At 43.5% G+C, this 21,562-nt stretch overlaps 1 protein-coding gene across 2 annotated transcripts in view; it reads left to right on the top strand.

Moving 5' to 3' along the window:
• IGSF3 (immunoglobulin superfamily member 3) overlaps positions 1 to 21,562 on the top strand; it is a 150,561-nt gene that overhangs the window by 28,488 nt on the left and 100,511 nt on the right. For both annotated transcript variants that reach the window (XM_039546063.1, XM_039546072.1), the window contains exon 3: positions 13,371 to 13,748. In XM_039546063.1, the coding sequence (XP_039401997.1) occupies positions 13,371 to 13,748 (378 nt within the window). The remainder of the gene's footprint in view (positions 1 to 13,370; positions 13,749 to 21,562) is intronic.

Raw genomic sequence — 21,562 nt, 5'->3', positions numbered from 1 at the left:
AATTCTTTAGTTACTTCACTTTAAGGATTCAGTTGAAATGGAACTCCTCTGCCAATGTCAGGCTGTCTCTTTGGCTGAGCTGTTGTGGACTTTCATTTTTTACTGATGCTGGTATTTTGTTTGTTGTTTTTACCCATAACCCCTAGAGCAAGGTTGGAGAAAGGTACCAGAGGCACATCTGCTTCTGGCTATCTGGATTGACTTGTGGAATTGTGGTGTGCCCTAGAAGAGTGCTCCCACTGTGAACCCCGTTGGCGATGGTGGGGACGGCATCCACTTTGTCTTGGCTTTGCCTTGTCACTGTCTCATAAATTGGAAGATCCCATTCTGGTGGCCCGGGGTGGTTGAGATAGCGTTTCTCTTTCCTATCAATGGAAGTTTGAGAGACTATTCATGGGTGCAGTGCATGGGTGAGTGGTGGGCATGGGAAAAGCTACCTTGGTTTCTGGAATTTGCTGCAGAAATACAAATTTTAGTAAAGCTAATGTTAAAATTATATAATACACAGGTTGAGAAAAGAGTGTACATCTGGGTATAATGCTAGATTATCCACAAATACAAAGTTTGTTTTTAAAAGTCATATGATACATATAGTACATTATCAGCAATAACCCAAATTTAGGTGAATAAATTTAAGAATACAGTTTAGATATTAGTATCCAAGTATTCAGGTACATCACTCATGAAAAGTTGTACAGAGATTTGGTTATGGAAAGCAAAATATATCAGAATGACGATTGTTCCTCAGTAATTTAGAATTAGATTGTATTTTCTAAATGGACAACCTATCCTATCAGGGAAGTATTTCAGTTACTGTCCTTTCTGCGCTTCTCATCGGAAATACTACAACTCAAGTTAAACTTGGAGGAAGTTGACATTATTTTGCAGAACAGTACACAGTGCTACACTTCTTGTTTATTCTTGCAGACTTGCTTATGCACAGAGACAGGAACAGGTTGCAGAATTGGAGGTGACAATACAGCCAGCCTACATTATAACTGTAACTCTGAGGCTCTACTGTACTAACACCTCAGGAATGGAGGTTGCTCGTAACTCTGAAATGTTTGTAACTCTGGGCATAACACTATGGTGGTTCTTTTAAGAGTTTACAACTGAATGAAAAATTCTGCTTTCCCTTTATATTTTAGTAGTTTTATGTTTAACACAGTAATATACTGTATTTGGCTTGTTTTTGTTGTTGTTTTTTCTGTTTGGTTCTGCTGCTGTCTGTGTACATCTGTTTCCAAATGAGGGGTGTGGTTGACTGGTCAGTTCATGACTCTGCTGTTTGTAACTCTGAGGCTCTACTATATCAGTTCTCTGTTTACCTTTATAAATTGGTTCTTGTTGCTAGTCGAATAAATGTTATCCTAAAGCTGAAATATGGCATGTGACCAGAAGTGGAAAGGATGATTCTCAGTGAATCTTGGGGGGGGACGACAACAACAACAACAAAAACAGATTGCAGTCAACATTGCTTTCAAGTGTTTGAAACAAGAAAGATACAGTCAAAATGACTGCCACAAAGACTGTGATTCTGTAAAATGAAACTCTCTCACTGCCCTTAAAAACCCATGGGGAATGCTGAAATAACTTGAGAAAGGTTCAAATAGCAGTTTGAGCAGTATGAAAGTTGGAAGGTCTAGTAAAATGGAAGAAGAGCAAAAAATTGCACTGTTTGTGACAGTAGCTATTGCTGAAGCACTGAATGTATTCAGTGCACTTCATATTTAAGGTTTGGGAGGTGAGTAAGAATTAGATGTTATAATGAATAAAATCTTGAGGATTGTGTCCTGAGCTGGGATATCTAATCGATGAGAAATCTCTTCCAGGTGAAGATGCAGAAAGGAGAGGAAACAATAGAGGAATCTCACAGGTTTAAAACTTTAAAAAGCCTATCTTGTGGCTTTGGAATATGAAATCTCTCTCATTAAAGAGCAAATCATTTTGGGATGCAGCAACTCAAAAGTACATAAAAGGCTACTCTCGAACATGGAGTGGACACTTGAAAAGGCAATATCCATATGCCACGCCAATGAACAAACAAATGCAAATAAAGGCCGTAGAGAGAGTCACAGAGCACATAACTCCTAAACACCATAGTTGACAGAAAATAAAAAGATGGCGGAGGTGGAAAAAACACAAAACCAGTAATAACACTATGGCAACTGTAATGAGTATAGAAAGAGGAACCAACAGACTGGATTTGCTGTTCAGCAGTTGTGGAGGGTAAAACGGGCATAGGACGAACCTGCCTCCCTATAATGAGCAGAACAGGAACATTTCAACTTCAGTTTCCTCAGGAACAAAATGTTTGAGATGTCAGGAACCAAATTCTTCAGTATATTACATATATCAGCAATGTTTTGGTAGACTTCCCCATCACCCAGAAAACTCCAAGACTTGCACCTTTAATATACTGGTTAGTAAATACTGCTTCCTGAGTCTTACTTTCAGAATATGGTCAGCATCAAGAATATTTCACTGCACAATGCCCCACATGCTGAACAGTGTCTCCTGAGTGAAAGTGTGCACTGATATATACATGGAATACTCTAGGTAGGCCCTCCTATTTAACATCAGGAGTGACTGCAGAGCATGCTGGAAAATGCAAGAAGCAACCTGAAAATGAACAAGGCCAAGTGTCAAACAACTGATATTACCTACTGAAGAGGGAAATTGACCATAAAGTGAATAATGTTGTGAGATGGAGGCAATACAGAACCGGTAGGACTCCCCGTCCTGCAAAAAATCAGAGGTTGTAGGGCACGTTGAATTATGTTAGCAATTTCATACCCAACTATCCAGCTCTAACAACTTGCCTAAAGAAAAAACCCTCACCTACACCCCTCTCTCTCTCTCACAGCATGGACCACAGCATCAGAGTTCAAGGATTTGAAGCACGTACTGACATTGGCAGTGGTGTTGCAATTTTTTGACCCACTAAAAAATCAAGTTCTCCCCAGGTGCTTCGAAAGCAAGTCTGGGAGCTGTACTCCTAGAGATGAAAGACTGAACATATGCTGCAAGAGCTATAATAGCAGAGAATATATGCATAAATTATTAGATCTGCTAGACTTGGCATATAGTTAAATACTAAGTATTACAAGTTTTTTCTATGGTCCATAGTTTCAAAGCTCAAGCTTTGACTACAGTACCCAAGAAAGGACACAATGACGGCTTTGGAAAGAACAAACATAGGCTATGGGTACGCCTACACTACAATAAAAGATCTGCAGTAACGAGTCTCAGAGCCCAGGTCAATTGACTTGAGCTTGTGGGGCTAAAACTGCAGTATAGATCGGGGCTCTCATCCTTTCCAGACTACTGTATCTAGGGTGACCAGATGTCCCGATTTCATAGGGACAGTCCCGATTTTGGGGTCTTTTTCTTATATAGGCTCCTATTAACCCCACCCCCATCCCGATTTTTCACATTTGCTGTCTGGTCACCCTAACTGTATCCCAGTCAGGAGTCTGATTTGTCTTGCGTACCCCCAAGTTTCACCTCACTTAAAAACTACTTGCTTACAAAATCAGACATAAAAATACAAAAAGTGTCGCAGCAACTGTTACTGAAAAATTGCTTATTTTTACCATATAATTATATTCCAATTGAGTATATTTTTTATAAAATACTTACATTTCAGTGTATAGCATATAGAGCAGTATAAACAAGTCATATGAAATTTCAGGTTCTATTGACTTCACTAGTGCTTTTTATGTAGCCTGTTGTAAAACTAAGTAAATATCTAGATGAATTGATGTACTTACGGAAGACTTCTGCATACCCTGAGGAGTACATGTTGAGAACCAGTGGTGTAAATGTTGAGGCTTGGGCTGGAGCCTGAACCTGGACATCTACACAGCAATTTCATAGCTCTGCAGTCCGAGCCCAAGCCAGCTGGTCTGTGCTGCAGATCTTTTATTGCAATGTAGATGTACCCTTAGGCCAGTGGTGGGCCACATGCAGCCCATTAGGGTAGTCTGATTGCAGGCCGTGAGACATTTTGCTGATGTTGACCATTTGCAGGCATGGCCCTCTGCAGCCCCCAGTGGCTGCAGTTCACCATTCCCGGCCAATGGGAGCTACAGGAAGTGGCAGGCTGCAGCTATATTCCAGTCTGGATGTCACTTTGTAACTTCAGATGTGCTGTCAGAACTTATGCTCTACTTGATGATGCACAGCCAGACTGAGGCAAGCAGAAACAGCCCGGTGGATTGATTTTTAAATCAAAACATTTTAAATCACTGATTTTAATTTAAATAAGCAGAAAAATAAATTGGCAATCTTAATCATGTTTTGCGTTTGTACTTTATTTTCCTAAGGAGAGGATGATTCTTGTTGGTTAGTAACCATTAAAACACGTTGATTTACAATTAAATATAATCGTCACACTCAGTTTAATACTTCATTTTGCTAACCAGAAAGATGCACAATATCAATGCACATTTATTCAGATTCTTAATTTTTACATTTCTTATATAAGAAAATGGTGAATGATGTAGTTCTTACCAGGTTAACATTTTATTTGGGCTCGTCACAGTTATATGGATAAACATGCAATTTAAAATGCACAAAAACAGTAGTTGAAATGTTTATTAAAATTTCATTTAAATGTGCTAGATACATAATCTTTGATTTTTTTTCTGATCAAAACATGGGTTGCATTTAAAACTAATTTATTAAACTAAGGAAGTATTATCTGTAGTTAGTGAATTGTGATTGTTTCTGGTCACCATGTCGTCAAGATTTTAGAACTAGTAGATCACGTCCTCTCACCTAATTTCTAGTCATAAATTGGAAGCGGAAAGCAAGCTTTCTTGCTGTTTTCAACACCTAACTGGTTTCTCAGCTTTGAATTGAATTAGTTGAATGAACTGAAATGAAGAAAATAGTCTCTCAGCACCTGCAGAAGAGGCTACTGATGTCAAAAGCTGGTTTAGCACTTCAGCAAACATTGGTTCCAGGTGCTTAACCAGTGACTTGAATCACTGAACTGCTGGAACTTTCTTTAAAACCTGGCAGCAAACATACTGCTTAGTATACTTTTTGTATTTAATTTTTAATGATTATAAGAAGTTTAGGCCTTGACAATTGTAAATTTAATTTTAAATAGGTTTATTTTTTAAATAAACCTCTATTTAATTTAATTTTAAAAAGTTATTTGAAATAAAAAAATTTTTAAAAACCAAAGCATTTTTATCCACTCTAGTAATGGCACATGTAAACATGATAGAAGCACAATGTTACAGTATTGTCAGGAACATGGAATGAGTTGGGAAGAAGAAACATCCAAGACACAAGGAGTAATACAAGTTGTAAGTAAAGGATGGGCAAATCCAGGCTTTCCATCTGCATGTTCCCAATATAAACATAAGCTGTCAATGAACTGCTGTTGTGCACCTTTCCCACAGTGATAAGGGTCATGTTGGAAAGGCTTTATGAAGGGCGTCTTGACATAACTAAGTATTAAAAATAGATTGTCTGTTCTGGCTTCTGATTAAGTGGTTGTGATGAGCATGTGTGAAACCTATCTAAAGTAGAGAGATGTACAGTGGGAAGTATCTAATGCCACATGAACAGAGTCAGAATTGATGTTTGTCCTGGACTACTTTAGTAACTTTATTCCAAAGATTAGAAATTCTTCTAGAAAGAGTGCCCATACACAGGCTCTGAGCACTCTGCCATTTATTTAAATTTACAAAGCCAAAATGTATTACATCAGCACACTCCTTCTACTAAGCCTCAGCACGTACTTGAATATTACCCATCTTCTACATTAGCTATTACCTCTGTCCACCTACCTCTCTTCAAAGGCCAGGTGAAATGTACAAGCCCTTCAGTGTATCCTGAAAGTTGCCAAATCTGGACTATCTTGGACCAGGGTCAACAGGGCATTCCAGAGCTCTGAGGTTGTTTCAGAAAATGTCCTTCTAGTAGCACCTCCCCACCGCCCATTATATTTTCATCAGCACATCCCCGACCACAGCAGTTGCAATGTATAGTGGGGAGAGGGATGGTCTCTTGGGTAGTATGATCTTAGGCCATTTAGGGCTTTATGGGTTAAAACCAAAAGTAATGACTATTAAAGGTAGGTCAGGATCAACTGTGATCAAATACATTAAATCCACAGTTACATGTCAGGAAAGTTCAAGGACTAATATACAATAGGCTGCAGTTCGAGAATAAGTCCTATAAAACTTACAAATTTTAACATGTGTAATCCTAGTAACCCTCAAGCAAATGGATTAGGAGAATGTGAAATCCATATAGTGAATGACTTGCTCATAAAAGCTGTTGTTTCAAGAGATGATCGGACTTAACACTATGCAGCTACTGAGCAACAACATCACAATATGGAAACTCGACAGTGGAACGTCTATATAACAGACATGCATACTTTCTTACCAGATCTGAGAAACAAGGAAAGGATGACAAGCAACTCTGATCTTGGCAGAGATTAGATGCGTCAAAATGGATACATAACTATAACAGAAGCACAAGGCCTTTGCCACAGTTGGAATTTGGCAAGCCAGTCACAGGCTAGAACACACTATAGTGATTAAAAGAAATGTCACTTCTTTCATATTTATGGATCACAAAGTGGAAACATTTTTGTAAAGGATTCATAAACATCTGCTGTGAAAATGAGCAACTAGCAGAGATGAGTGAATTGAGAGGAGTTGAATTGGAAGAACAAAGAACTTCATGGGTTGATCCTGTTTTGCATGGCCATGCTTTGATATTTCCATGCTGATTATTATTAAGCATCTCTGGCAGCTTCTCTATGTAGCTATCATTAGTTAGCTTATCTCTAAGGAGGAATTTGAATGAGAAGTTAATGGCCTCTAGGATCAGTTCTGGATAGGGCATTCCATGTATGGGGAGTGGCCTGGAAAAAAGTGGTGTGACTGTGGTAGGAGCAGACAAATAGGGATATTGAGCTGGAAATTAATGATAAAGCAGAGAGAGGCAATGCAATTAAAATACAAGGGCAGAAAAGTAGAAGAGGGGCAGAGTTGTCCTGCAGGTGGTTCAGTCTTTCTTTCGATTCAATTAACTGTCTTGGCATGACAAAATACAAATGGTACCATCAAGTATAATCAAGTATCTGACTAGAATAAGGCTTCATAGTAATGCTGATTGAGTTTTGTACCAGGCGTTCATTTTTATGGCATTGTCTTTGAAACCTGCCGCCAGATTAATGTATTTTGAGGCGGTTCCTGCTGTGTATTTCACTTATCCCAAAATTGTGCTCAAGTCTAATTTTCATTTTTGTCTTAATTGGAGGTTCATCAGAATTGCAGATGCAGGATTGCTACAGAGGTTTGTCTCCATTCTGGTATTGTCCTGCAACAGTAGTAGGGCTCCCATATAACATAATTCAGTATTTTGCAGAGAAAAGAAGATGGCTGTTTTGTGGTGGATTTGTATGTGAATGGAGAAGATTGGTTCTTGCAAGCCCAGAATTAGTCATTCTAGAAGCCAAGATTTTTAAATCTGACCTGGAATTCTTTCTCCTCCGATACAAATGGGATGAAGAAGCTGCTCCAGGCTGCAGCCTCAGGCTTTACACTCTGACAGACATTGGGCAGGGATCAACAGTCCCTTGGGAAAGATTGTCTAATTGCTCCCTGTGTCGTGCTTACTTATGGGTAATTTTCACTGCTCAGAAAAACTGCCTTTGTAAACCTCTGTGTAACTCATGCATGTGAGCTATCCTGAAATTAAAAAAAAAAATAAAGACCAGTTACGTTAGTCTTACTGTGTGGTGAATTTACCTCAATGTCAGCTCTAGGCAGGGATATTGTGCTGATCTAGGTGAGTTTACCTCATGGTAAAACTCAGGTGCCTGGTCCTCGCTGTGCCTTTTTATTTCAGGATAGCTCACATGCATGAGTAACCCCGAGGTGTAAACACTTTTATTATTTAACAAAAAAAAGGGAAGTGAAGACAAGCTCTTCATGAGCCTTTCTTTGCGCATTTCTTTGCACGAGTAGGAGCACAATCCATTTTGGCCAAAACAAGCCAGCTTTTTCTCTGATCCTTCGTTTCCCACACAACACCCTCAACAGTGTGGCTTGTTGTGTGATTTCCCCACACTGACCCATTAATTTTTTGCTGGCAGGGGGAGGGATAATGTTGTTGTGGGGAAGGGGGCTGGGGTAAGGGCACTAAGTAAGAACCATATAAAGAAATCATGGACTCTGTAAACTGATTTTTCTAACACAAACAAGTATTTCCTGCCTTTTCCCCAGGGTTGTCTTTTCCTCCCCTTCAGCCTATATTGTTATCTTTATTTTTTCTTCCAGATCTCTTACAGTCTGTGGCACTGGGCTCAGTAAAGCCAGAGGAGCCTGTGGGGTTTTGTTGTAGTTTGCCTTGAGACAAAGCCCTGAGTGGTTGGTGAGGGTGGCAGAGCGGACCTAATGGGCTGGTGGGGGGGGTTGGCTGCTGTGCCATTCTTTCCCGTATGAGAGTCCCTGAATGAATCTTCTTCCTGAAGGGGAAGAGCGGTAGGCATTGTAGGTTATGCACTTGGCTCTAGCACCTGCTGTTGGGTAATGTGAGCCCAGGGCATCTTTTCAGCATCGCAAATCTGTGTTTAGTTTAACTGCTTTTTAGCACTCGTGTCTTAATTACTGGAGAATTCCTGCCAGGGCCTGTGGTCTGCTGCAGATGCCAATCTGTTGTCGCTAAATCCGATATATACATTTTCTTCTTTCCCTGCCTACACATAGGCACACACTCACAATTTAGTGCTGTTTGTGTAGGGGAATAGCCTATCAAATGGCCATAATACAGACCATAAAATCCCATGTTTCAACATTGAACTCCTTAAGCTGTCTGAGTGGAAATTGTTTCTGTTGTTAGCTTAGACCAGTGAAGGCCAGCTGCCCAAACCTCTTTTTATTTTATTTTTTAAAGCACTACATTGTTTCCTCTACCTCTTCTTTACCAGTCCTTGTATTGTCCGTAAACTGTACTGGATTTGCAATTAAATGCCAGCTGTACCAATAAAATATCAGCCACATGCCAATCCCGACTGTTCCGTATGCTTTCTAGAAAAACTCCCTCTGTGAGCTTGCAAAGGTGTCTGCAACCCCCCTACTGAGCAGAAACAGAAGAGGGGAGAGGAACCTCTCCAGCCTACACACACAACTGCCAATCATGGAGGCAGGCACCCCCAGCTGCAACCAATGGGGGACACAATTCTTATTATAAAAGGAGAGAAGGAAGAGGAGGCAGAAAGTTCTGGGACAGCGAAGGGGCAACACCCCTGCACCAAGTTACCTCCTGAAACACTGCCACAGAGACTAGAGCAAACCCCTAGGCCTCATTAGAGGCCAGGGCCCAAAACTGTCCTGACCAGGGGCTAACCAAAGGAAGACAGTCAGGGGCAGTAGAGATCCCTCGAAAGACTACATCAGGGACCGGTGACAACGTGGTACCTGAAATGGGATTTTGTGCAGCAGACCATCCCTGCAGAGAAGGGAAGCAAAAAACCAAAACCACACACACAAAACCCCAACTTCCCCTGCCCCCCCACTTTTTCTTTTCTTTCTCCCCCGTATATGCCACAGAACTATGGAGGGGAATCAGCACCTGCAATGGCTGGCAGACTCTCAAACCCAACAACAACAGTGGCAACAACAGCTGTTCGAACAGATGGCAGCCCACAGTTGTTATGAGTAGCAGGGCTAGTACCAGCCTCTACCCCTCAGATTCCCACCCCTGCGGGAAATGCCTCCCCCTTAATTCAGGGAAACGCTTCAGCCCTGGTGATTCCTAAGGTGACAGATGATGACCCAGAATCCTTCCTAGTAACTTTTGAGAGGGTAGCTACAGCTTCGCACCGGCCTCAGGCTCAGTGGGTGATCTGCCTCGCCCCACCCCTCATGAGGGAAGCCCAAGCTGCATACTGGGGACTCGTCAACATAGTAGCCCAAGACTAGTGAAGGCAGCCATATTAGAGAGGTTAGGCCTAGACAAAGAAGCCTACTGTTAACATTTTTGCTATGAGTGCTTCTCCCCTCCTTTCCCCCCCACCCCCGCCAAAGCATGACCCCAGGTGCTCATCCAAAGGCTTAAGGACTTCTGTGGGCATTGGTTAAACTCAGAGACCCAAACGGGACCCCAGACAGCTGAACTCATAGTCCTCGAACAATTTATACAGATCCTTCCACTCGCTGGCCAAGATTGGGTTTGTAGGCACTGGCTGGGAACCCTAGCTGAGGCCACTCACCTCATGGAGGACTAAGTGGCTGTGTAAGTCATTTGGGGACCTGCTATGGAGGAAACGATGACTCCAGATACACCAGGGAAGGAGATGGGCTGGAGACCCAAAAGTGGTGGTCCCTCTTGGATAAATGCCAGGAAAGCCCATGCAGCCAGCTGGTGAATGGATAGCATAAGGGATGGGGTGCAGCTCAGGGCCAATGGGTAAGATTTCCCCACTACAACAGATCCACACCCTTAACACCCCACTGATTCCTTGTTCCAAACCTGCACAGGAGCGAAGAACCCACCCAGAGAGATGATGACACAGCCACTAGAAAACATAGGACCGACAAAATAACCTGTTACTCCTGTGGACAACAGGGGCACCAATTTTCGAGACTGCCCTTCTGGGGAGTGTAACTTCAGGCAGGTGTGGACTGGGGAGGAAAATCCTAGAGCAATTCACAATCCCAGTTGAAGTAGAGGGACAACAGGCTATAACCATCATAGATGTGGCGTCTGACCAAACGTTCGTCCCAGAATGGATATCCCAGAGTGGATACCCGAGAAGGGGAAAATCCCTATTAAATGTATCCATGGTGATGTTTTACGGTATCCCTCCAGGACAATAAGACTGACTGTTGATGGGCACCAAGACCCAGATGAAGGTACAGATGTCTGCAGACCTACCTTATCCCGTGATATTAGGGCAAGACTGGCCATATTTCCCCAAGCTCTTGCAGAAGCTTCCTTTAGTCCGGAAGAGACCCCAGAAGAGGTGTTAGGTGTCCTTTTTCCCCTTTAAGGACCTTGACCTCGCCTACAGTGGTGCAGGGGATGACCTGTGAAGAAGTATTTGTAGAGACTCCTTCCCTTCAGAACCTAGAATAGAAACCAAGATTCCTGAGCCCCCACATTCGTGTGCCAATGGATTTCACAAATACTTGCTGACAACAGACACTGTCATTCTCCTCTAGTGCTGGTCCACAGGTGATAATGGCCTACTACTGCTAGCAGTTACTTCTCTAGTTCAGGTGGCAGAGGTCTGTGCTATGGATCTAAAGTTCCCAGTCTTGCTGACGACCCATGTGGGGGTCAAAAGGTTTACACATGACAGAATTTGTTTTTCAGTTTGTTTAAAACAAACCGACCAACCTAGGAAATTACATTTTAAAACAAATAGAAGAAACAAAAGCACTGCATTAAAATAACTTTATAATCAAGTGATGCATTCCTAAGAAATTAGGAAGTGCCAGAATTAGGCTGCCTGGGCCACACTAGCTTTCTCCCATTGTGCGTATGCATTATGATACCGTTTTTAATTACATGGTCACAAATTGTTTTTTTTCCTGCAAGACTTTTGTTTGATGATGCAATCTTTAGTATAATATGTAATATAGAACTTAATGTTTAATTCTTCATGTCAAAGGGCATAGCTCCCATTGTGTGTGCAAATCCCTCAGACTCCACAGGGCAGGGAATTGGGGTATTGTTATCATTGGCAACAGTGTAACCTGTGCCATGGCACCATTGGGATGGAGATACTGGCATGACTAGCAGCACAGGAGCCTTTGTGTCTGCTTTTCCTGACCCCATTCCTTTCTTCCTCTTAAATCACATTATTTTATAAAGAGGAAAAAGAAACATAATTTGGAGCAGCAGTGAGCTGAGCCCAAGTTAATAGTTTGAATTGCACTCCATCTGTTCAGCTGCATGGCCTGATGGATATGCTGAGCCATTTTTCACAATTTGTTTTAGAGCTGGTAAGAACAATCTTTTCTGGATTCGTTCCAAGGTTTCTGCTGGGAAAACTTCATATCTGGACTCTGCTGCCCTCAGGAAGGGGAGGGCTTGAGTCAATAATCCTCAAATGGCAAACTACCTCTTTCACTTGCAGTGGTTAGTTTTTGGAAAGATTAAATTCCCCTCTGGAATTCAGCATCATTATTATTATTATTATTTTATTTAAAAAATGGATAACATTTGCAAACATGATTATGCTGGGCTGCTTTAAATCGGCTTATTGCTGTTTTATGATCACAAGTAAACAGTAACAGGAGCCAGGGTGATTGGCCTCGCCATGTGTACGTACTGCTGGTAACGCAATAACTGATGAGTACCCACTATGATCGGCAAACCCCAGAACCTTGGATGTAGATGCAAACAAACCAGATTTCAGTAATTTGGAGCTTCTGAACACTGGCCCATTGGGGGCTGTGCTATCCATATGCTGGGGCTGCCAGATCATAAATAATTAGTATAAAATATAGCAGATTGCAGTCATCCTCTCTATTCTCAACAGTGGTACAGCCTGCAGAGATCACATGTCCCACCATGCACTGCTCCATCTTGATCCAAGCAGTGAGGGGTGACTAGCCCCAGTATATGTGTCTCACTGTGCTAAATGCTGTTATTTCTTCTCCCCAAGTCCGTCCCCCCTCTCCCCGGACACTGCCAAGATAAAAACAATGCTAAAAATATCCCTCACCTATATAAACACCTTAGATGTTTAAAACCAAAATTTTAAAATCATTATCCTAGCTTTTCACCTCTGATGTTGTTGTTAGTTTTTGGTTTTGACCCGATTTGGACGGTGACCCTGGCATGATGCATTTCACTTTCTGATCTGGTTTCTTATTGTGCTAGCACAATAGTCTTGTGTCTGGGTTCTTAGCATTGCAGGAAAAGGTCTTAGTCCAACATAAAGCTTCTTTTAACGGATCTCTTAAAATGCTTTACTTTTGGTCAGCAACTGTGAAGCAGCTAGGAGGGTGCATTGACAAAGGCCAAAGCATTTTGATTCAGAGTCTCAAACAATTTTCATATCAAAAGCAATTTACAGGGTGCAGGCATAAGAAAATTGCTAACTGGGGTGGGGCATTGAGTGCTGTCCAGTGATTGGCTGTCAGGGCACCTGGATTCTACTCAGAGCTCAGCTCCTGGCTCCCTTTTTGATCTTGGGCAAATCATTCATCATCTAGGTGCCCTTCTAGTAACTAGATTAACCATCCCCTAAGGCTGTCATGAAAACTGAATGGTATCTAAGTGAAAGGTGTGTGTGTGAAGTATTAATTTGCTAAATAGCAAAGTCTGTGGACTACTTCTTAATTTTTTTGGAGTAACTTTTTGCCCTTCCTCTTTTACAGGCATGGCCTTGGCACAGCGTCAGGTCACTGTTCAGGAAGGCCCTCTATACCGTACTGAGGGCTCCCACATCACCATCTGGTGCAACGTCACTGGCTACCAGGGTCCCTCAGAGCAGAATTTCCAGTGGTCCATTTACCTGCCCTCTGCCCCAGAGCGGGAAGTGCAGATTATCAGCACCATGGATCCCTCCTTCCCTTACGCCATCTACACCCAGCGTGTGCGGAGTAGGAAGATCTACGTAGAGAGGGTACAGGGGGACTCTGCCTTGCTGCACATCATGGAGCTCCAGGACCGGGACGCTGGCGAGTACGAGTGCCACACACCCACCACTGACGAGAGGTACTTCGGGAGTTACAGCGCCAAGATGAAACTGATGGGTAAGGTGTTTGCTTTATCTCGGTCGTCTGGAACCCGGATCACTAACTATTGGCTTCATCCTGGGTTGACTGTACTAGAATTTATTAAGCCCCTTGTGTGGTATGTCCCATGCATGCTGTGTCCCAAAATGCTTGAGTAAGGAAAAAGTACAAGAGAAGAGAATGTGTATATAGCGTAAATTATATGAAACAATGGTGTATAGAAAGCATAAGAGAATAAATTAAGACTCCAGTAATAAGACTTAATAAGGGGAGAGAAACCAAGAGGTGTAGGCAAGGGGGAAAGACATTTCAAATCTTGGCTGAAAGCAGGACATAGAGTTGATTTGTGTGCAGAAAATAGGAAGCCTGTTCCAGATGCCAGTACAGAGAAGAGAGCTTTCATGCCAAAGGGGGCAAAACTGTGTGGCCGGGAAGAGAGGAAGCCAGTGCTAGATAAGCATAAAGACAATCACAGGCAAGGTTCATGAGGCCTGAAACAAAGAGGGAAATGTTGAAATGGATCCTGAAATGAACAAGGAGTGGGATGAGCTTCCTGTGGTGAGGGTGATGAGGTTGTCTTTTCCTTTGTACTAGACAAATCAGAAAGAGCTGCTTTGTTTTGGCATTTTCCTAGCACCTTTCAGAGAGAGGATCTCTGAGTTGTTTTCAAACTTTAATTAAAGCCTCTGCACATCTCTGTCAGGTTTAGGTCAGTGGTATCCCAATTTAACAAGTGAGGGAGCTCAGGCATAGACATTATGCCTTGCCTGAGGTGTCTCAGTGAATTTTAAACAGAGCTGGGAACAGACTCCAGAATGCCTGACTCCGAGTGCCATGCCATAATCAGCTCACTATGCTCCCCCCTTTTAGAATAAGTGAGTGGAATAACAACTAGGGGGTTGCTGTGGGTAGAGATTTGATCCACTCTTACCCACCCTGGGTATGTCAGAATATGCACGGCTTTGTGGTTGGAGCAGGTGGTGCAATGTCCTCTGCTAAGGAGCATGAGCCTAGAAGCAAGGACACAGGTGTTTTCCTTCTGACTCTGCCCTGTAACTGTGTATTAGGCATTTTAAATTCTGTGCCTCAGTCTTCCCATCTGTAAAATGAAGATAATAGTGACTTAACTTGTAGGACCGTGCAGATCAATTAACATACGTCAAGTGTTTATTGACATCCTGGGACAAAAAGTGCTGTAGCATGGCAAAGTATTGCTGCTTATTCACCCTATAGCTGAATCTGTAGAGTTTGGCATTTTAGAGGACTTCATCCTTAGAAAAAACCAACTTGGGATTGATATTTTTGGGAAATAATATAACAACAATATAATAGTTACATATGCTACTTGTCAGAGATCATGCAAACAGTGCTTTGACTGGGCTTTTCTCTCTCTCCTTACAAACTTAAATTTTTGGAGGAAAGTGATCAAAGGTGTATTCTGCGGAATCGTTGCAAATCAATCTCTTTGGACAGTGCTGACCTCTGTTTTCTGTGCATGTCTTTCCTCATTTCCTTAATGTCTAAGGAGCAGTTGTAAATAACCAAAATCTTATTTTCATATAAGTACATCTTCCCTGGTATTTATTCCCCCACAAGAAGTCACATTCATCTCCCTGTGACACATTTGTGACATCTCAGTTGTCACCATGTAAAACAGAGGGTTCTGACCTCTGGTGGGGATATAAATAGCAGGAGCAGATGGACTCCTAAGAAACGTAGATCTTGATTTTTAATACAAACTGTCCCTAGAAGCTGAAGTAACAAGAGAAGAGAAATGCAGAAAATAGACTGGTTTCCAAATCATTTTGTCTCCCTCTCCCAACTCTGAGCAATCACTAGCTCTTTGAAGGCTTTTAACCCTTTAGGATTATGGATGTTAACCTGGAGTTTAACAACTTAATTCCTGAATTATTTTAAACATTCATGAATGGGGTGAAGATGGTGGATAGGGGAGGGGACAGTGATTGTGGGGGTGAGAAATATCAGAGGTTCCTGAGTCTGGAGTAGGAGAGCTAGGTGGAGGAGCAGAGCGATCCATGGAGTGGAAGAAGAAATTTCGAGTAGATGCATGACTCGTGCATCTGAAATGGTGATGGAAGCAGAAAGCTGCTGGTAGGGAAGAGGGGAGTTATCTCTTGGAGAAAGCAGAGAGCTGCATACCGGGAGCACTGTAAGCTTTTGAACTAGCAAACTCTTTCTAGCAGGCCAGTCTAATGGTGTGCTGGGGTTAGGGATGGACACTTTGTGGATTGGCCAGTTTCTGAAGTTTGAAGGTGGCTAACTGGAGAAGCTGTGTCATGGAGACATGAGGCTATCTGGTCAAGGGGAGAGATCAGTAAGAGGCTGCCAGGTGACTCCATGAAGGAAGACAAAGTCTGCTGTGCTGTTGCATGGTGTGGAGTGGGACGCATTCTGCCTGTTGGGGTGGAAGAGAACCAGTTGCAAGTGGGTTATGAGGGTGGAAAGTAATCTCTTTGGAGGGGAAAGGATGTGGGTCTCCTAGATTGGGGCAGATGGTGAAGAACTAAGAGGTGACTTGGCTCCAGTCAGTCACTTAGGCCACGTACCCCAGTCCTTGAACCGGGGCCCTCTTGCCCAGGGGGTTGGGCGTGCTGCAAGGGTGACCAGAGTTCAGGTTCTGCCTGGGATGAGGGCCTCCACTTGGTGATTATGAGAGAGGGAAGGGATAGGTTGTTGGAATACTTTGGACCTTGACAATGGCCAAGCAGGGTGAGAGAAGGCCAGTTAAGAAGTTGATGATAGGGGACAAATGGGAGACCAAGCTTTCAAAGGCAACAGGGACTGCAAGTTGCTTTCCTATAGGAAAATGTGGCTCGCAATTTTTTTTTTTGTGGCGGATGTGCACTAGCTTTGTAAAGTTGTCCCTTCCTCCAAGAGAATCTGATATGACCTGCCCTGAAAATCCTGTTGCCTGCCTGACTGCTTTTGACCTGGGGCTAACAAACACTGGCTGCTTCTCTCTGCCTTCCTTTTAAACACCACTAAACAGCAACTGCATCCCATCCTGCCTTTTGGGGAAAGCATGTTCAAATTTGCCCTGAGCTCCCTTCCTGAGGGAGGCAGTATGGGACTCGACTGCATGAATGGAGCCCAAGGAGGAAGCTGGCAAAGTAGCAGGTCATGTGGAGCAATCAACTGTTTCTTCTGCTCAGTGGCAGTTTTTCCACCTGAAATGCAATAGTCTCTCCTGGCATCTTGCAGAGCATTCTGTTAGCGTGAGAAATCCCCCTGTGAATCAGAGCAGTGACTCCTTGTGGGTGTGTGGGGGATGCTTCTAGTTACTGGAGGGAGTGAGGTTTGCAGCCAGGTTTCCTCCTCTTGGATTCTTGTTAGCACACATGCGTGTCCTCCGTTTCCTTTAACCCACGCAGGAGTAAAGCATACCCGTTCAAGAAGAGCTGCTGAGCCTTGAGTGAGTTACTGTTCTCATTTTCTCCAAAGTGGAACCAACCATTTTTCCTTTCATTACATTATGAATTTTTAAATCTCTCATTAGGTTGAACAGCTTTTTTTGGTGGTAGAGAGGTCTGGTGAGAGAGAGAGAGAGAGAGAATAGAGATGCTAAAAATACCTGTGTGGGACAGGTGGGGGTACGCAGGGGTGCATGGGGAGGTTTTAGAAGCTGCATAGTCTGGGCTTTTGGATCACTTAGTGCTATTGTGGTTGATGGTAAATGGTAACTGAACAATCTGTTCCTGTTAGTTACAAAAGGTGGCTCTGGGACCTGGCGATCAGGGAAGGCTCTCTGAACAGATCTGAGGGCTCTGGAGCCATCTGTCTCTGAGGTCAGGTGGGATTCTAGTGCAGCCTGCCTCCGATAGCTGCTGTTTGACTCCTTGTCAGCACAGTGACGTCTTGCTGTGCTAATGCATCCTGTTCCTTTTGGCCACTGTTGCACCCTGAGCTATTGTGGTGGTGGTTCTCTCCCACTCGGAACAGGTGCCTTGTGCTATGAAGCCAAGCTACTTCAATCGCTAACTGTTGGACTGATTTGATAGTTTTAAAGTCGCGTCACTCACGCTTGAAGGTTCACTCCTTCCCCCATTTAATAAAAATCATGACATTTTTTGTTTTATTTTTTGTTTTATAGCTCAATACACAGCATGATGTGGGTTCCTCTGTGTGCATAGGGAATCTGGGTTTGGGCTGGATCCCCCCTCAGCTTTCCTTGGTATTTCCTGAAGCCCACAACATGAGGTGCTCCTAAAACGCCTTGAGACATTTATCTTCAGGTGCTGTGAATTTATGAAAAACGGGCAGGCTGCAACACGAGTCCCCAGTTCATAGAAGTTAGAGATGGGAAAAGTTGGCACCTGTAGCTCCGGCCCTGGAGTCGGTGCCCATACAAGGAGCCACATATTAATTTTTGAAGAGCCGCATGTGGCTCCGGAGCCACAGGTTGGCCACCCCTGCCTTACAGCATAGGAGTTACGTGAACTCTTCTTGCCTTCATCCTCTAGTTTCACCCTGGTTTGGGTTTTTTTGTTTTGTTTTTTTTTGTTTGTTTTTTTGCTGCTCTGAAAGTGATGGAGCTGTAGGGGCATTCTGAAGATTGTGTCTTGGTTCTGACTTGAAAAACCAAAAGCAACTGAGCACAGTTGTCTCCAGTGTAGAATCTGCAATGCAAAGTTCCCAGGTACCTGGCTAGTTCATGCTAAAGAGAGCTAAGACTGGGAGTGTTGGTGACCTCTCCTTCCTGGGAGGCTGGGCAAGTTTAGGTAAAAATTTAGCGGGGTTGGCAATAGGGCTAACTACAATTTAGTGCCCCCCTCATATGCTTTCTTAACCCAGTTATACCTGCCCAGCCAGTCCAGTCTAAGTAAGCCTAGCTCACCTTGTGCAGATTGGCACTTAATCTATGTTCTGTGCCGTGTTCCCCTGGCCCAGCAAGCACCAAAGCCAATACCTTTTTTCTTGCTGCTGGGACTTGATTAAGGAACTGTGGGGGATGAATCGCTTCAGCTGATGAAAATATATTTTAAAAATCTGTTTTATGCCTGCCCCCATCTGGACTGAGACAGACCTGTGTATGGGGGCCCCCAGTACTCAAATAAGAGGTGTGGTGTGGAGCAGGATTAAGGTGCATTGACTGAGCTGGGAATAGGGGGAAACACTTTTTACATGTGCTTGCATTTTGCATGGATCTAGCATTTCCCTCTGTACTGAACACTAAAAACATCTGTAGTCAGTTTTAGACAGAAGGGAGTTGGCCTCTTTTCTTGGCTTGGCATGCAAGTTCTTCACACAGAGAGCAAAGTGAAAGTGGGGTAGTGATGGGAGGAATGTGTTGTGGCAGAGGAGAAAAAGGAAGAGAACATTTCTGTCTATGGTGGATTTCTCTGATGGACATCCTCTACCTTGTTCCTCCTCAAGAAGTTCAACCATGGACAATCTCTGCTCAAAGCAGAAGAAAAAACCGTGCCTCTCCCTTGTATTCCTGCTTCATATCTCCTGGCTTCTCATTAACAGGTGGCTTCACTCCAGGGGGATTTAGAGGTTGGAGAGGACTGTAACACAGACTGGTAATGAGGGGGGAGCATGGTGTGCAATTGAGGACAGGAATGGTTCCTGCAGACTTTTTAAAAGCTTCCATTCCCCCAAGAAAGGAGTTTTTCCCCAGTTTTCAGGTGAGAGGCAGATGCCTAGGGAGGCAGTGCAATTGGCTCCAGCAAAATGAAACAAATATTGCCGAGCTTGTGACAATTAGCTATTTAAAGTGAAAGCTGTAAAATTGCATAAAATGAGACCTCAGCAAGGCTAACACAATGGAGGCTTCCCCCCCGCCCCCAAATCCTCATTGTTTTTTGGTACTAGGGTGGGCAGGGGACTCTGTCTAAAAAACTCTAAGGCTGTGTCTATATTACATCTGCCCTGCTCTAAACCGATGGGAGAAAGCTCTCCTGTTGGCTTAACTCCTGCCAGGGCCGTCCTTAGGATTTACGGGGCCCTATGCAGTATTATTAAACTGGTGTCCCTATGCTCGACGGGCAGCCTGGATTCACATGCGTATTTTAGATAAGGGTGATCTTTTGAAGGATTTATTTAAAAAACGATATGTCTGAAGATCCAAGCATTTAAGGCTAAAGATGACTACTCAGATTGTACATCTAAAAATCTATGCAAGGATTTTTTAGAGATGTCATTTTATAATCTTCAGCAACACACTAATGAAATATTTTAAAGCAAATTTTAAACTAAGGTCCTGTAGACTAACATGTTCTGAGTAAATATTACAGTAATTCACAGCTGTTTTTGTCAGTAAATTCAGAAACTGACAGTATATACCTGGGGGTTGGCAAACGCCTGTTAAATGGCTTCATTACCACTTGAATGGCTCTTTAGCAGTTTCAGTGATGCGCTAATACGTCTGGCAGGCTAGAAGCCTTTTTCATTTTTAAGTACTAGATCCCCTCCAGAGGAAGACACCAGGCTGCAGCAGCCAGCTGTGATGGGAGCCTCAGGGTACGTCTACACTACGGGACTATTCCGAATTTGCATAAACCGGTTTTGTAAAACAGATTTTATAAAATCGAGTGCGCGCGGCCACACTAAACACATTAAATCGGTGGTGTGCGTCCATGGTCCGAGGCTAGCGTCGATTTCTGGAGCGTTGCACTGTGGGTAGCTATCCCGTAGCTATCCCATAGTTCCCGCAGCCTCCCCCGCCCCTTGGCATTTCCGGGTTGAGATCCCAGTGCCTGATGGGGCAAAAATCATTGTTGCGGGTGGTTCTGGGTAAATGTCGTCAGTCACTCCTTCCTCTGGGAAAGCAACGGCAGACAAGCATTTCGCACCTTTTTTCCCTGGATTGCCCTGGCAGATGCCATAGCATGGCAATCATGGAGCCTGTTTTGCCTTTTGTGACTGTCACCGTATGTGTACTAGATGCCGCTGACAGAGGCGATTCAGCAGCGCTACACAGCAGCATGACAGCAGAGATGGTTATCAGCCATACTGCACCATCTACCAATCCATAAATTGGTAATAAGATGGGCATGGCTACCAGTCCTTTTGCACTGTTCCATTTGCTGCTGTCATAAGTGCCCCTGGCTGCTCTTAGCCAGGGCGCAAAGTTAAAATTGGGAATGACTCCCTGAGTCAATCCCTCCTTTTTGGTATCTAAAAATAGAATCAGTCCTGCCTAGAATATGGGCAAGTGTACTAGAGAACCACTGTATCAGAGAACCAGAGAGCACAGCTGCTCTGTGTCAGATCCTGCAGAAATTATGAGCTGTATGCTATTCACAGGGGGTGCTCCTGCAACAACCCCACCTGTTCATTTCATTCTTCCCCCAGCCTTCATGGGCTACCGTAGCATTGTCCCCCCACTTGTGTGATGAAGTAATAAAGAATGCAGGAATAAGACACAGTGACTTGTTAGTGAAGGCAGCCTCCAGCTGCTATGATAGTCCAGACAGGACAGTAAGGAGTGTGTAGGAGAGGAGCCCAGCATCCCTCTGCTAGTTCAGGGGCACTTGAATCTTTTCTTTACACATGAAGGGTGGGGGCTGATGGAGCTCAGCCCCCTGTTGCTATGACGATGATGGATATCAGCCATACTGCACCATCTACCAGGAAAAATTAGGACCAGGCACCCTTGATCGACCTAACAGATGCTGGTCATCATGGTTACCAGTCCTTTTGCACTGCCCCTTTTGCCAATAGGCTGATGATGAGGACGGGTACCAGTCGTATTGCACCATCAGCCACCCATGGCGGGGCGAAGCAAGGATGTTGGGGTTCAGTGCTGCAGCATCGGGTCTATCTGCAGCATTCAGTAAAGATAGGGTGACATGTAAAACAGTCAAGAG

This window comes from Mauremys reevesii, linkage group 1, assembly GCF_016161935.1.
Source record: "Mauremys reevesii isolate NIE-2019 linkage group 1, ASM1616193v1, whole genome shotgun sequence".
NCBI lineage: Eukaryota > Metazoa > Chordata > Testudines > Geoemydidae > Mauremys > Mauremys reevesii.
Note: the sequence above shows the minus strand (reverse complement) of the source record. Positions and strands in the feature narration are given on the sequence as shown.